Here is a 17995-nt window from a genome sequence, read left to right as displayed (position 1 = left end):
CAAACAATCTCTTGAATCATGGAGGTTTCATAAAATCAGGGCCAAAGCTAAATTTTAAGTTATTTTGTATAATTTATTAACTTTAATATGTTAATAAAAATGAACCAAATTCTTACCGTATTCTCAAGAGCCCTTGTCGAGAACCAAAACATAATAAAAGTACTGAATTTTGATAACATACATTCCGATTGATTCGGTCACTCAGTTTAATCTAAACAAATCGTCGAACACTTCTATGGCTTTGAAACATTAGTGGTGAGAAACTCACCAGATTAAAATGATTTTATTAATAAAATCAAAAAGTAACAATGAAACTTGTAACCTCATGAAGGCCTACTCCACGAAACGTTGTCTTTTATTAATAACATTATTCTAATTTAGCGAATTTTTAACCGCCACTTTATATTTCATTTCCTAACCGAATCAATAACTTATTAGAAAAAATAATATTGATCATCCTACACTTAGAACAAACCGGTCACTCAGTGTTTATTTACACTTCTATGACACTGAAAAACAAGCCTCACATTTAAATCAACTGGAAATTTCTGGTCCTGAAACCTAAAACGTCTATTGGAAAATTGATTTTTTCGATTTGTCAATTTTTTACATCTAAATACACAGTTCTATTTGTTTTCAAATTACTTACAACACAATAAAACTAGTAAAATTGTGATTTATCAAGTCATTACTATTTTAAAGTGAGTACTGGCAAATCCTATTTGTCAAGCACCATATGACGTAGTTAGAGAAACTAATTATCGCTACTTGCACGCTATGCACGTGGCAGTTCCCACTACCGACTGTGCTGACTAAATTTTCAATTTGTTCGCGAAGTTATACGAAAAATACTAGTAGACTATCAATAACTTTCAACACTGAAGCTGTTAGTCAACACCAAACACGGTCATTTCCTGGGTTACTTTTATCAACGAAAAGTGAGATTGATTATCACTTATAATTATAAAGTCCCTAAAGTTCAAAGGAGCGAAATTGCTTGACAACGATTTTTGATCTTACGACATTTAGGTTACAAAATGAGTTTTCTAACAACTAGGCTTTCCTAAATTCCAAATACGTCCGAACAAAACATAGTAAGCTCTCGTAGTGAAGAGAAGTCCAGGAAGAGACCTAAAACAGATACGTTCTGAAGCAAAGAAAACAACCCTGAAAATATTCTATAACACTGGTCACTGACCCAAGAGAAATGTCCTGAAAGTAGCCTAAATCATTTACGCTGTATAACACCAACATAATAAAAGTTTTATTACAAAAATATTCGATCAACATTGACTTCATTTTAGCCATTCTGTACCCATATCATGCCTCGATTGACCCCGAGTGCCAGGTCGTCACTGCGACCAAAACTTTCATCATGACGCCTAGTATTTTCTCCCATATTATTCGTGCTGTGATAAATATAACTCGAATCTAGAAGATTTATAGACTCTTCAATGTCCGGAACTATTTTTGCGTTCTATGAGTCCTAAATTTTAATGGTGAATTCAGAGTTCATGTTTGCTCAGGAATGGAGTACTGTGGTTGCACGTTGCTAATTTCGCGCCATTTTGTTTTTCTTCCTTCTCCCAGTTTAACCAACTATTGCATGTGTTTACACTCATACGGGACCAAAAGCAGTTAGTTCAGGCAATGCTATCAAGTGATTGTCGGTATCATGTGATCATTAGCATGTACTTGTTGCGATGAAAATAAATATACAGTTGTGCTCTATTATCCGAAAAATTGAGGCAACAGCGTCTCACCAGTTCGTTCATTTTTTAATCTAAATGAAATCGTTCAATATAGCTAAGTTCCTTGTTAAAAGTTCCTTTTAAAATATAATCCTTTAACTGTCGTTTAATCACATTGTTATGAAATAGTGTAAAAATCGTTACAATCATAAAGCCAAGTGTCGATCAGTCAGTCAGTAGATCACGCTCGATTTCTCCGAATTTAAGTAACACGAGTCAGTTCTATTTTTGATTGTCCGTTCCAGTTTTAGTTGAATTTAATCACTAACGTAGGCGTATACAGCTTCTAAACTTCAGCATTTTTTTCTGCTATAGACATGGAAATGCATTCGTACCACATCAACGCCTCTGAAAAATAAGTGAAAATTAGCGCAAACCTATACTTGGAAATTTAGAAAAAAAAAAAAAACTTCGTTAAAACACATCTCAGGCACCAGTTAACTGTAGGAAAGGACAATGTGTAAATGGGCGACCACCCAAAACAACCTGAACATGCATCTGTGGTTAAATGACACCCGCCATGCAAAACAACAAATGAAGGTTAGTGACATCTTTAAGAAATCTTAGTGTATTTTGTGCGATTTTGTTTATCATGTTTTTAACCACTTATCAAATAAAGTTATCAAAGCTACAAATATTTTGTATTCCTGGTTTAACAGCTAAAAACAGTAAAGGCAAGACTGAGTTTTTAACCGCAGACTTACGATTTGAACATACACCAGCTTGTGAAAACTTCTGAGCTTTTGCAAGGAAAATATAGTTTGAGTGACAATTTTTCCAAAACGTAAATTACTGTCTAGGGTTGTAATAGTATAATCATTTTGAGAATATCTGGGAAAACTAAAAACCCGCAAATTATCGAGGCACTAGTGTAGCCTTCATTTCACGATACAAATAATATTGAAGCTAGGTTAGGCATGCCTGGGCTCCCGAGTTTTTGGCTCTCATAGAACTGAAAATATGTACTTGTCGAGGCTTGACCTACACAGTAAGAATATTTTTCAATATTTGTAATGTTAGTTCTGCCATAGGTATTATATGTTAAGAAGGTCTTTATATATACTTACAATATTGCAAGTTCTATATGAATATTACTAAACAAAAACACAACATACACACGAAACTAAATTACCAAAATTACCCACGGGCGACTGAAATACTGGACAGTGTTTCTATTTATGTTGCCTCATTAACAGTTAGTTTTGTTGTATTAAAATTTAATTTACTTATCACACACAATAACAAAACAACCTTAATTAGCTAGGCTAATGACATGACAAGAGGAATCTAAGGCTAATAAAGTTGAATAGCTCATATCTGATAAAAGTGACTTATTTTGAGAGGGAACATGTCTGGACAGAAGACCAACTATTCTTCAGGTATGATACTTGAACATGACTGGGCAGAATACCAACTTTTCTTCGGGTGTGATACTTAAACAAGACAGACAAACATTCTTTCCACACACATTCCTCTAATTCACTTTATTATGATAATAAATTCTTGTTAACATTATTATACTAGTATAATGTGCTTCCATACTCACCTAATGCTTACTGATCACTCACGATTTGACATATTTCTAAATTCAAACGTATAATACAATAAGTGGGTCCTCTCAGCCACTAATCTCATGGCAGAATGTAATATTAACCCTCTAATTTTGACAAGATGAGCCTCATATGCCACAAAATGTAGTTTTATTATACTTCATAATACATCAGTTTGAATGTTTATAAAATGTACCACCAGTGCAATGAAAAAGCATGACTATATTTTATATTATAAAAGAGGCAGATCTAATGTTTATATACCAAATTAAGTCAACTTTTGAAACTTGTTAGTGATTTTACTATAAAGTGTCTATGCTCAAAAATCAAACTTGGAACCAATTGGTAAACTATGAAAACAAGTTTAAAATTCAGGGACATATTTTTAAAGGCTGATCCTAAATAAAGATTTTTCATACTCTGTTTACATTCTAATCAAGATTTGAGTTCCTTGAAACATTTGAAATCTGAATTGAGACTTAATTTACACTAGTTTCAAAGCTATATGCAAGTAAAGCCTATTGATTCCATCAATTCACACAGACCGAGTGTAGCTGGAAATAATTTATAAATGTTTTGAAAAACTTACCTCAAATCAACATATCAAACTTGAAAAATCTTTACCCATTAAAAACAACACACTCGTGTGGCACATGCTTAATAAATCAAACTTGAAAAACCATTATTCAATAAAAATGACACTTATGCCTTGAAAACAAATCAAACTTTGAAAAGTTTTGTTCACTATACACACAAATTTAACCAGGAACATACAATATCTACATACAGACACAGGTAGATAATATTCTCCATACACACAAACATCACAATGACAAATAACATGTTCATACAAGCTGTGTATTGTTTCTGGTTGAATTACAAGCTTTCCTTGATTGAAGCTAGCATTAGAAACTGTTCATGAAGTTACAAAAGGTTTTTCTAGTAAAGCTGCAAGCTGTTTAAGGTTCCAATAAACAACATTCATAATTTTAGACAAAACTATGTTTTAATAAAGTTACAAGCTTTTAATTATTTATCTTAAATTTCAAACTTTCTAATAACAGAACTTCAAAGTTATTACAGTTTTGATAAAACTATAAATTTCATACTTTTGATATTAAAATTCATATTTTCCTATAGTCACAAGTTGTTTTAAAATATCTGAAACAACCACAATTTAATTTAGTTTTCACATTTTTTCATAAAGCTAAAATCTTTTTGTATGGTTTTTGATAAACCTGAAAGGTTTTCATAGCTTGATCATGTTTCTGAAAAACTGTGAACTTCAAGATTTCAGCTAAAATTACAAAATGTTCATGGCTTCTAACAAAATTACATTTTTAGAATTTCTTTTTATGTAGCTATTCACAACTTATGATATTCTAATCACCAGTGGTGAAAAAAACCTCTTCACAGTTTCCATTAAGTTTTTCATGATGTCATTTGCTTTTAATTATTTCAGAAAAGTCACTGTTTGAAATATCTGTTATATTGTAGCATCTCTAGAATAGCATATTACATGTTACTGAGTTTATATTTTGTTCAAGTGGTCTTTAGCCTGATAGAACAATAACATCTATGAACCACTTCAATCTTACAGAGGATATTGATTAAGTTCTAGAAAAGACCTTTTTTCTGATACTGATAAAGCCACCACAACAATCATCCTGTCCTTAAGAGAGCTATACATAAACAATTACATCAAATATTTAACTAGAAAATTCAAAATCTTACAAATCAGTAGTTGAGCTAAATGGAAAACAAACATAATATGAAACAAATGTTCTTTAAAGCTTTCACAATAGCTTTCTAAATTGACTGGGTTCTGATATGAACACTTGTCTTTTTTTTTACAACCAATTTTTGAAGATACTGTAAGTATCAATGCTTGGCTTGTTGTTATAGCTTTAAAAACTGTAGAACTAGGAATGAACTTTTTCAGGTAATCAAAAGAAATATGATATAAAGCAACAACTTGGAGAAGTAGGAATGATTTTACTTGCAAAATTAATATACCAAAAACACTAAGAGAAAAACAAATAAATTGGTTATGTATATGAATATGATTAATATAAACTTAAAATCATCTTAAACCATGGAAGATTTCAATATGTTGATAAAATTACATTTCCCATGATGTTAACTAAGTATTCTTCACTTGATACAAATTTACACTAAGTAAAATGTACCAATAAAATAAGTATTTTGATTGATAGATATATCATTCTTTCCTGGAAAACTTACTATAATCTTCAATATACAAAATAATTTTTAAAATAACAAGATTTAAATCTTTAAGTTAAAATAATGTTATTACTGAGAACAGTGATTTACTATGATTTAATAATATGGATTTATAAACTTAATATAATACTGTAAGAAAAAGTTCAATTTTAAAAATATAATAAATTCAGCTAGGTATTATGGACAAGTCTGCAACACTGAAGAAGAGTTAAGAGGAAACTGGTTGAGTATTCTGGAGATTAAAAAGGTTGTTTCTACACACACACACAACTGGCAAAAGTACTCAGTTTCACATGGGTTATTAGCTTGATATATTTTGACATGTATACATTTATCGTGAAAGTAACAATATGAATCTAATTTCAAACTTAAATCACTTTTGAATGAAGGCTTATTTTCTGTTTGATCATTAACGTTTCTAATAAAATACAAACATCTTTAATCAACAGATATTCTGAAAGTATAAAGAACTTTCCACCTTTGTTGTTTATACATTTCATTTTATACTTTCAGTAGGCACCCTACCAACAATAACAGGCCATAATTTTGTTGCTAAGCAACATGGAAAAGCCAATGTTGGAACCCACTGTTACCAAAATGCATTAGCTTTTGTATATATTAGAAGGGATGCTTGATGAGAAATGAAGTTTCGAAGCATACAGTTTCAAACGACGAAGGTGCAAAGAAGGTTATACTATGTATAACTTCTGAACTGGGGAGGTGTGAAAAGCCCCAGTGCAGAGCCGAAGTCCTTGATGATGAATGGGGTCCAGCATCTTTAAGGCCAAGGGTCTGGCAGAGACATAGACCAGTGATCTATAATCGAGTACAAGTAGTACAACTTCACCGATACAGAGTGCAGGATCAGGGTGAATACCCTGTTGGCAGCAAAAGTGCATGCAAGTGGTTTTAGAGAGAGAGAAATTAAAGCCGTTTGCTGTGGTCCACTTCACCACATGATTGAGGGCAGTTTGTAGCTGCCACTCAATATATCTCATGTTCAACGACTAACATGAGATGTGAAAGTCGTCGACATAGAGCCCGTTTGTAACAGCGAGGGAGTTGTTCATTGATGGAATTAATCTTTATACTGAAAAGTGTGACACTCAAAACACAGCCCTAAGGGATTCCAAGTTTCTATAGAAAAGAATGGGAAAGTGTTGAACCCACATGAACTTGGAATCTCCTGTCGATTAAAATATTTAAAAAATGGGCAAATGGCCATGTAACCCATATATATGGAGGTCTTACAAAATGCCATACCTCCATGTTCTGTCACAAACTTTCTCAATGTCAAAGAATATTGATATAAGATGTTGTCATTTGAGAAAGGCTTCTTTGATTGACGTTTCAAGTCGAATCAAGTGGTGTAAGGTGGAGTGCTATCGTTAGAACCCACACTGGGTGGGCAAGAGGAGATTGTTTGATTCGAGGAACCAAAAAAGACAGGCATTAACAATCCTCTCTAAGATCTTACAGAGACAGCTCGTCAAAGCAATTGGATGGTAGTTTGTAGGAATCTTGGGATCTTTCCCAGGCTTAGAGAAAGGTAGGACAATAGCCTGGGACCAGGCATCAGGAAAAACATTCTCCTGCCAGATCCGGTTAAAAACAAGTAGAAGAATATCAAGAATATCAATATATTTCTCCCCCGGACATGACCAAATACCAAATATTCTCAAAAAAAGTTCCACTCTCCTACTACAACACCTCACAAACATCATGAACATTTCACTAGCAACCGGGTATTACCCTGACACGTGGAAAAAAGCCATCATAACAACAATCCCCAAGAAACAAACTAATAGAACAAATCCAGATAATTTCCGCCCCATCAGTCTGTTAAGCTGCCTTGGCAAACTGATGGAGAGAATTATCTCCAACAGTCTCCTCCATTTTTGCGAATCAAACAACATCCTTCCAGAATCTCAAAATGCCTCCAGAAAAAATAGACAAACAACAGATCACCTCACATGACTCACCGAATCAATCTACAAAGCTTACAACAACAATCAAGTAACCATCGGGGTATTCCTAGATGTCAAAAAAGCATTCGACAGTGTTTGGCACAACGCCATCATATACAAACTAAATCACCTACAAATAAATCCTACGATAGTCAAATGGATTTCAAATTTTTTAACCAATAGAACAGCACAAGTAAAAGTCAATAAAACCAAATCCAAATTATTTAATATAACGGCAGGAGTGCCCCAAGGATCAGTCCTCTCTCCACTTCTATACATAATTTTCGTCAGTGACATACCTTTTCCAAATCTAACATACACACACAATTCACACACACGCAGACGACATCACAATCTGGAGCACCTCCAGAAACCCAGTAATGGCCATGTCTCGCGTACAAGAATCACTAAACAACGTCTCAACATGGAGCAACAAGTGGAAGGTCGTGTTAAATCCGACAAAAACACAAGCAATCACCTTCTATAGAAAACTAAAGAAGCAAAGAAAAAATCTAGAAAAAATAAAACTATCACTTGGAAACACAACCATTAACATGAGCAAAAACATCACATTCCTTGGCGTCACTTTCAACACAAAACTAACATGGAAAAAACACATAAACAATATACACTCATCAATCAGAAAAGGATTTCATATCTAAAGACTATAACTGGTAAACAATCGAAATGCGCACCGAACACCATTATACAAATATACAAGGCTTACATCCGTCCACTAATAGAGTATGGATGTCAAGTAACATACAATATGTCAAACAACACACTCCAAAAAATCCAAGTGCAACAAAACAAAATATTAAAATCCGCATTCAGTTTACCATCTTTTATGCCAACAAATTATCTACACCAAATTAGTAATTTACCAACTATAAGAGATAGAATAACAGAACTTTCAAATATTATCTAAAAGCAGAAAATAGAAATAAACTAACGGCATCACTACACAAATTATCAAGTGCACCAACAAAATACATATCACCTTACAACATATTTCAAGAATCACAATCCACTCAACAAAGAATCTAAATAAATAAAATCTATGTTATTAACATGAATTCCTTTTTTTCAAGTACAGAGCACACGACAGGCAAAACTTTCGGCGCCTGTCGTGTGAAAGTGGGTTTCCTCGGGGCACTCCTGTTTCCCCCCACATCAAAATCTTCAGGCATTGGATTTCTAGATCCCAGCCTAGGCAACCTTTTTGCCAGACCCAGAATCGGGCCATTTGATTTGATCTGAATGAATTACATTCATGTTCACATCTGCCCAACTTTTTCTTTTCGGGACAGGTCCCGGCCTTTCTTTCCACTGCTGCCTTTGCCTCCACCCAAAAGAACATTTAGTGAGACATTCTCCACCCAAAAAGTCAAGAATAATAACGATAATTAATTTATTAAAATAATAATAAAAAAAACACCACTTAATCTTAATAACAATCCACGAAAGGGGACGAAGAGGAACTACAAAGTTCCTGAACACCCCAGTTGGAGAGAGAACTCTTCTGATTTCTCTCTCTCTAAACTGAACCCCTGCCACGTTAGTTTAGTTTAGTTTCAAGAGAAGCAGGAGATAGATAGAGCAGCATGTCAGTGTACATCATCTGGTCAAACTGATGTACTGCCAGATGAACAAAGGGCCAGTTTCAATTCCACCAATGTAAAGAGACAATTATATTAAGAGACAATCAGCTTGAAAGGAAAGAGGTGATTGCTCTGCCAGAGTCTTGGTGGCTAAGAAGGTGGAAGAAGAAGCAGATATTCTAGATACCCAGCAAAAGCTTTCACCTAGAGTATCAGCAATGCTTTGAGTATTAGCCACTTCATGGTCATCAAAGTGCAAAATTGAGAGGGGGACAGAGTTATATTCCTCACTGACCTTTTGAATCTTGTCCCATATGACTTTGAAACTGGTGGTAAAAGATATGCCAGTTGTGAACTTAATCCAAGATTCCTTCTGGCTTTGGCGTCTTATCCACTGAGCATGTGCACAGGCCCGCTGGAAAGTGATGCGGTTTGAAAGTGTGGGATATCTTGAAAGTATCCCAGGCCCGTTTTTGAGCCTTATATGCCATGTGGCAGGTAGGATTCCACCAAAGATGAGAATATAGTGGAAAACGTGTTGAGGTTTTAGGAATATATTGAGCAGCTGCTTGTATAATACAGTCAGTTACTGCTGCCACACAGTCGTCTACTGATGGCTGACAGACGATGGCAGGATCAAGTTCTGCAAGAGCAGTGAAAGTGGGCCAGTCTCTCTCAAAATTATCACTGCCTCATGGATTATTGTCAACCCTCCATGAAAAATGGGAGAATAATGAAGGGGAGCAGACTGAGAGATCAATAGCAGTAAAGGACTGACTAGGTGCATGGAAATAAGTAGAAGAACCAGTATTGAAAAAAGAAAGGTTGTAATCAGAGAGCATATGCTCTACAGATCAATCCCTCCTATCAATAACAGCACTTCCCCAGAGGGGATGACGTCCATTAAAGATCCCCAGGATTAAAAAGATTGATCATATGTCTCTCCAGGTGACAGGTGGAGTGGAGAAACAGTGATGGTACGATCCACGAAAACACAGATGGATACGGCCGCCAAGGGTGTGTTGAGTGGCAAAGACAGGGTGGGCACATGCTGATCAACCAACAGTGCCATCCCTCCATGCACTTGTCCATCACACAGCCTGTCATTTCTGTACAAAGAAAACTGCCAAAAGGTGACTGTATCAGCAGATTTCAGAAATGTTTCCTGTAAGGAAAGACATACAGGATAGTAGGAAGCAATCAGTGTTTTAATGTCATCCAGATTAGAACAGAAACCATTGACAGTTCCATTGTATCAAGGTGGCCATTTTTAAATGACATGTAGGTGAATTGGCAGGAGAACCCTTCTGCTTACGACCACGTCTATCAAACTCCATAGTTCCTGCCCTGGGTCGACTGGTCAAGTCTTTGTTGTTGGAATCCACACTGAGGGGTCAGGTTTCTAGATTCTTTCCTCTTAGATCCACAGAAATGTCCTTTTATTATTGTAAATACAGGGTGTTCAGAAAGTCCTGTGCACTTATATATTTATTAACAGACATGTTTCAATATAGAATATAGGAGGTAAATATGAATGACAATTATAAACAATGTTGAAAGTGACCCCCGTTGGCATCAATACAGGCCTGGATCCTTCTTATTTTGTATCTAAACACAGCTATCAGTTGCTGGCTTGAAATAGACTGAATGAAATATGATTACAAAACTGCACAGTGACTTTCCGAACACCCTGTATATAGTTTGTAATAAGGTTGAGAGAAAAAACTGTACATCATAGATAAATCAAATATCTTGGGCTCCTGTGCAGTAATTTAAGGCAATGAAAATGAAAATTGGTACACATATAAATCTTGCTGCACCAAAAACATACAAAAAGTTCAATTTTCCCATTCTGAAAACAGGTCAGAAAACATAATGCTGGTGTTTTGGGTCAATTACTTGGTTGCATGTTGACCAATTTGCATGGGATCTAGTAAAAAGATACTTTTCTACAAGTACCACACATTGACAAACAAAAATGGTGGATTTGCTCATCTTTAGTAATTTAGTAATTACATAAGAGATGTGTATTTGGTAAAAATACCCTTTGTAGGTCTCAAGCAGTGATAGTGAATTGGCCACGATTGGACTGTGTGTCAGACATATACATGTCCACAAATGTTGGCCTCTAATTTTAACGATTTCAGTCCAAGTCACCATTGAATTCAACATGACTACTGCACAGCACACCCAAAAATTTCTAATAATGACATGCATCAGTATAAGATGATTAGGTATATACCTAATTATGCTTTTGCAGCTGTGTTTATTTGACAGAAAATTTTCAGGGAAAATCAGGGAACAAATGTAAACTTGAGAATCTTACTCTGGAAAGAATTCCATCTAAAACTACATATAAATTTAAATATTGATACAAGCTTGATTCCCAATAAAATACAATGCTGTTCTCTCCAACAAGTAATAACTGTTGGAAAAAGGTTGTGTGTCAACTACAATAACAGACCAAAAGATATTTCTTTGTTTTATTTTTACAGTTAAAAACAACAGTTGTATTTAACCATCTTCCTGTGGCTAATAATTACAATATATTTTCAATGTGTAGACACTGTGTTAAAAAAAGCATCTATACAAACACGTTATAAAAGTTTTTCTTTCATGGAAAATAAGTGTATGAAATGTAATATAAGGTATGGTGTCATATGTGACTGTTATTTTGACAATTAAAAAAATCCTTCATGGTACTTTGTTAAACATCCACTTTCTCTTGACTATAACAAAATGCATTATCTAAATAATCTGAAACCTCTGAATTTATGTGGGTTATAGGTATTCTTTGAAATAACATTGATACAGATTCTCCAATTCTTACAACTAATATTTTTAATCCACAATGAAGTACAAAAAAGTTTAACATTTAAAAAAGTTCATAATTTGAGCTCCTCCCCAACTCCTTTTTATTTCCACAACAAATCACATGAATAACTTCAAAAATAATTATCCTAAAAGCAGCTTATACTGACCTCTTGTACTATAGAATAAAAAGGAAATTAGAAGCTAGAGATATGGGTTAATTTTCAGTCATTATTTCACAGTTCATCTTAATTTTTTTCACCCACCCTAGATTATTAAAAAAGACTAAAGACAATAGAAATCTTTTCTTAGTCTTTACAAGAGATTTATCAGTTAAGCCAAATATTTCATGCAAATAAAAATGTTTACTTACTCGAATAGTGTTCTTCAAGGTTTCTGCCTCCTGTCTCAGACTATCTAATTCATTCATCTTTCTTTATAAATTAAGGTGATAAACACCTGTAACAATGGAGAGAATACACTGAAATAAAATCAATTTTCAGTTCAAGCTTATCTCTACTACTAACTATAAGATAATGAAACTACAAAAATAATCAAAATAATTAGTTCTGTATCAAATTACTAAAACATAATTGATTAATAAATTAACCATTCATTTCACACATGCTATTTTGAAACTACAATGCTACCAAATGGTACCATCACAACTGCACAAATCTCACAAATAATCCACCTAACAGTCACAATTTCCAAGGAAATTTGACATTCTTTTTTACAGTTGACTCACTTCTTGCATATTTTTCTCATATTTTTCAAATTATGTAACGTCATGATTTAAATTATATAGTTATGAATGTTTTACCACTAGCTATAGCAATGATAAGTATGGCTAACTTCCCAGAAAGAGTAGAAAAAGGTTTTGTTTATATACAACTTTCGATAGTTTGCCACAAGATTGGAGGCTTTAAATGTTTAAAAAAATATTCATAGTATTAAACTAATATAAAGTACTAGCTCCCAATTGGTTTAAAACTGCTATTCATGGAATGTAGAGCACAACTGGAAAATGAGTTGAAAAAGTAAACCCGTACTATTAGATTTCTGAAAATTATTTAATAATAATACACAATTTGTAATAATTTGGGTTAAATAACTAAATGTAGTAATTTTGCAAAATGGTCAAAGCTTAGCAGTGAAAATTTTACAACCTTAAAATAGATTTAATATGTGCAACAATACTTTAGGCTCAAGTGTATTTCAACTGACTGGTAATTAATAAATTAGGATAAACATTGTTTTACTAAATAATTACAATCTAAAAACTAGTTTATTGTTTCTTGGTATTTTAAGAATTAACAAGTTCATTTTCTACATTCTATAAAATTAAAATTCTTTTTACATAATAAAGTTTAGGTAGTAAAAAATAATATAACTGGATTTCAAATGTTAGTCTTAATAGTAACTGTAAATAATAGGCTACTGGTATTTGGTAGTGAGTATTTTCAGGCTATAACTATACATACAATGGATAAGTCGACTACAGAAAATGTTTACTGCTAGTTAGGTGTAATGGGTGCAACGAGTGGGTTTTATCTGGGAACTCAATACTAGCACGTACTTTAGAGAAAGCTTGTAACAAAGATATCCAATTTGTACATAGAGTTTGTAGGCTATCATATGTAAAGTAGAAACAATACATAAGATAAGTGTAAACTGTGAGAAATGGTAGCAAGATTTCAGGAGAAGCTTAAGTATTTACATATAAGTGATACATCACAATGACGTTCAGGAACTTATATAACTATTAGAATAACAAGCATTGAATTAGTTATAATAAACCTGTTCTGCTGAGCAACAGATTTCAGCTCTTGGCTTCTGTAGATAAAGAAAACAAGAAGAGAAGAGAAGGATGTAGATGATGAGATTATAACTATACGTGATTCATCGGCAAGGCATGTGGATAGAATATTCTATAGGTGGTTCATCGGCAAGGCATGTGGATAGAATATTCTATAGGTGGTTCATCGGCAAGGCATGTGGATAGAATATTCTATAGGTGATTCATCGGCAAGGCATGTGGATAGAATATTCTATAGGTGATTCATCGGCAAGGGTGGATGCATGTGGATAGAATATTCTATAGGTGATTCATCGGCAAGGCATGTGGATAGAATATTCTATAGGTGATTCATCGGCAAGGCATGTGGATAGAATATTCTATAGGTGATTCATCGGCAAGGCATGTGGATAGAATATTCTATAGGCGATTCATATTTCATCGGCAAGGCATGTGGATAGAATATTCTATAGGTGATTCATCGGCAAGGCATGTGGATAGAATATTCTATAGGCGATTCATCGGCAAGGCATGTGGATAGAATATTCTATAGGCGATTCATCGGCAAGGCATGTGGATAGAATATTCTATAGGTGATTCATCGGCAAGGCATGTGGATAGAATATTCTATAGGTGATTCATCGGCAAGGCATGTGGATAGAATATTCTGATTCATCGGCAAGGCATCGGCAAGGCATGTGGATAGAATATTCTATAGGTGATTCATGTGGATAGAGGTGATTCATCGGCAAGGCATGTGGATAGAATATTCTATAGGTTCATCGGCAAGGCATGTGGATAGAATATTCTATAGGTGATTCATCGGCAAGGCATGTGGATAGAATATTCTATAGGTGATTCATCGGCAAGGCATGTGGATAGAATATTCTATAGGTGATTCATCGGCAAGGCATGTGGATAGAATATTCTATAGGTGATTCATCGGCAAGGCATGTGGATAGAATATTCTATAGGTGATTCATCGGCAAGGCATGTGGATAGAATATTCTATAGGTGATTCATCGGCAAGGCATGTGGATAGAATATTCTATAGGTGATTCATCGGCAAGGCATCGGCAAGGCATGTGGATAGAATATTCTATCGGCAAGGCATGGATAGAATATTCTATAGGTGATTCATCGGCAAGGTATGTGGATAGAATATTCTATAGGTGATTCATCGGCAAGGTATGTGGATAGAATATTCTATAGGTGATTCATCGGCAAGGTATGTGGATATAATATTCTATAGGTGATTCATCGGCAAGGTATGTGGATAAAATATTCTATAGGTGATTCATCGGCAAGGTATGTGGATAAAATATTCTATACGTGATTCATCGGCAAGGTATGTGGATAGAATATTCTATAATTCTATAGGTGATTCATCGGCAAGGTATGTGGATAGAATATTCTATACGTGATTCACCGGCAAGGTATGTGGATAGAATATTCTATACGTGATTCATCGGCAAGGCACGTGGATAGAATATTCTATGTGATTCTTTGACGAGGCATGCTCAAAGAATAGTCTGAGGAGTAAATAGGGAGAAAAGAATATATCTTCTGCTCTTTCAATTATATCCCTCACCTGTGCCCCTGGGTATCACAACCTGACAGAGCAGAAGATATAATAAAATGGGGCTAGCAGAGATGCTGTTTTAGTGGTGCATGTAGTGGATAAAGATGTAGAGAAAGGTCAGTCAGAGGAGCTAATTAATAAGTACAAAGGGTTGATTAAAACATTTAAAGAAAAAATTAATTACTTGTGTTATGGATATTGCCATGAATTAACCATGGGAATAAAACTATAAGTAGGTCACTAGATGCTAAATGCTACCTTAGGTTAGTATGTAAGGATAGGCAGATTGGTTGGACTTGTAAGGACAGTTCAGTGGCAAAAAAGGAGCTTTTTGGAATGGATGGTTTACATTTAAATAAGGTATAGACTATCTTGTTCTCTAAAGTTACTAACTCAGCTGCAAGAGTTCTAAACTAGAACTAGGCAGTACTGAGGGCTAGAGAAAAACAATGTAAAAGTAGTAAGAGGCAGAGAAAAGTTTAGCATAGGAAATAAATATAAAGTGGTTGTAAGGATAGGCTTAATTCTTACTATTTTAATGCTTGAAGTATAAGAAATAATTAGATGACTTTAGAGATCAAGTAGGAATAGGGAATTTTAATGTAATGAGAATAACTGGAATACAGTTAAATGAAGATGATCTTAATGACAGAAGTTTCTTTGAAATATAGGATTGCAAGCTATTTAATAGAGATACAATATAAAAGAGGGGAGGTGGCTCTATATGTAAAGTATGAGTACATCCTGTTGAAGTTGAGGATATCAATAGTAATAACAAGAAGACTAAATCCATTTGGGTTTCTATAAAAAGAAAAGGCTTTTAGTGGAAAATGGTTACAAATCACTAGATGAAACAGACAAAATTAGTGAGAAATTTTACACTGAGATTAAGATTTCAGCTGTTAATGAAGTCATAACTATGGGTGATTTTAATTTCAGGCAATACTGACTGGTAAATGCTGGAGTCAAACCATGAGGGATAAAGCCTTTTGGAAGCTGTTCAGGATGGCTTTTTTTACCAACTAGTAAAGAAACATACTAGAAACAGTGCTAATTTATATTTACTGTTAACTTCAAATACAAAAATGATTAAAATAATGTAAATTGGAGAATATTTGAATGCAAGTGATTATTGCTTCATTAGGTTCAACATTTTGCTGCATTTTTAGATAAGAAATAATGATATTTTGGTTACAACTTTCTTAAAAGCAAATTGGAAAAGGATGCAACAATAATTATCTATTATGTATTTCACAGCTAAATTATTTGGCGATAGCAATCAGATGTGAAAAATGTTTAAGTATTCAAGGTAAATATATTCCTTACAGAAAGAAAAGAAGAACTGTACATTAGAAACTAGGTTGGCTCACAGAGTTTAAGATATAAATTAAAATAAAGCATTATAAATTTAATAAATGTAAACTGACTGGTATGACATGACTAGAAGATTACAAAAAATCAAGAAAGTTTGTGAAACAAGAAACTGGGACAACAAAAAGAATGTACAAGAAAAGGTTGGCTGAAAATGTAAAAATTAAAGTAAGGATTTCAATAAATGCATTAAGGGTGAACAAAATTTAAAAATGGAAGTAGAAACATTAAGGAATGATAAAGGAAGGCTAGTATCTTATGATTATGAGGTTGCTGGGATATTACGTTTTACTAAAGAAGATTTAAGCATTACAGTGGTACCTCGGTTCTTGAACAACTCCTTTCTCGAAAAATTCGCTTTTCGAACATATTGTTTGAGAAAAAAATGTCTCGGTTGTCAAACATAAACTTGGTTCCTGAACCAAGCTGTCATGGTTGAACCCCCAAAATAACCCGACTGATGACCCCTAATGACCATTTTCAGCCCACGCAAGGCTTGCCCAAAACATTTTAACCGCACCTGTTACTCAGTCCAAACCCCCGCTAAAATCAGCTGTAAACATTCTCATTTTTCTTTTTTCATTTTCTAAATATTCTGATTGAATAAGCCACCATGGGGTCAAAGAAGGATAATGAAAGCAGCAAACCAAAAAGAAAAATTGTTAGAGCCACAATAGAGGTGAAAAAAGATCTCATAGCGAAGTATGAGAGTGGTGTTTGTGTGTCTGACCTTGCTGCACAGTTTGGTATGGTGAAGTCTACAGTCTGCACCATACTGAAAAATAAAGAGGTCATCAAAGGAGCTGATGTTGCAAAAGGAGTGACAGTGCTTACAAAACAAAGATCACAAACAATGGAAGAGGTTGAAAAACTGTTGTTGATTTGGGTAAACAAAAAACAATTAGCTGGTGATAGCACTTCTGAGACCATTTGTGAGAAAGCAAAGCAGTTGCATGCTGACCTCCTGAAAAACACCCAGAATTCTGTAAAAATCACTTTAATATCCTCCATTGCTGAGGATCATAGACAAAGCCTGGAGGGAAGTGTCTTTGAGGACCATGAACTCAGCCCGAAAAGAAATTGTGGCCAGACTCAGTAGCAAATAGAGACTTTGAAGGCTTTGAGGCTGATAATGTTGTCAAGGATATTGTTTCACTAGGCAAGTGTATAGGCTCGAATGTGAGTAGTGATGATGTGGTGGAGTTGGTGGAAGACCACAACACTGAGCTCACCACAGAATAACTCCAAGACCTTCAGAAGGAGCAGCAACAGAAGGCAACTGAGAAAGTGTCTTCAGATGAGGAAGCGGGAAGGGAGGAT

General features: G+C 34.3%; 1 protein-coding gene across 6 annotated transcripts in view; it reads right to left on the bottom strand.

The window, feature by feature from the left end:
* The window catches only part of LOC143230650 (guanine nucleotide-binding protein G(I)/G(S)/G(T) subunit beta-1), a 65605-nt gene that overhangs the window by 33173 nt on the left and 14437 nt on the right, over positions 1-17995 (bottom strand). For 4 of the 6 annotated variants that reach the window (XM_076464527.1, XM_076464531.1, XM_076464528.1 and 1 more), the window contains one exon: positions 12298-12383. In XM_076464527.1, coding sequence (XP_076320642.1) covers positions 12298-12354 — 57 coding nt within the window. In that variant the 5' untranslated portion in view covers positions 12355-12383. Of the gene's footprint in view, positions 1-12297; positions 12406-17995 lie in introns of all 6 variants that reach the window. The other 2 variants (XM_076464532.1, XM_076464529.1) reach the window with 1 other exon arrangement.

This window comes from Tachypleus tridentatus, chromosome 10 (genome assembly GCF_004210375.1).
Source record: "Tachypleus tridentatus isolate NWPU-2018 chromosome 10, ASM421037v1, whole genome shotgun sequence".
NCBI classification, from domain to species: domain Eukaryota; kingdom Metazoa; phylum Arthropoda; class Merostomata; order Xiphosura; family Limulidae; genus Tachypleus; species Tachypleus tridentatus.
The sequence above is the reverse complement of the archived record's forward strand: the minus strand, read 5'-3'. Positions and strand labels throughout refer to the sequence as shown.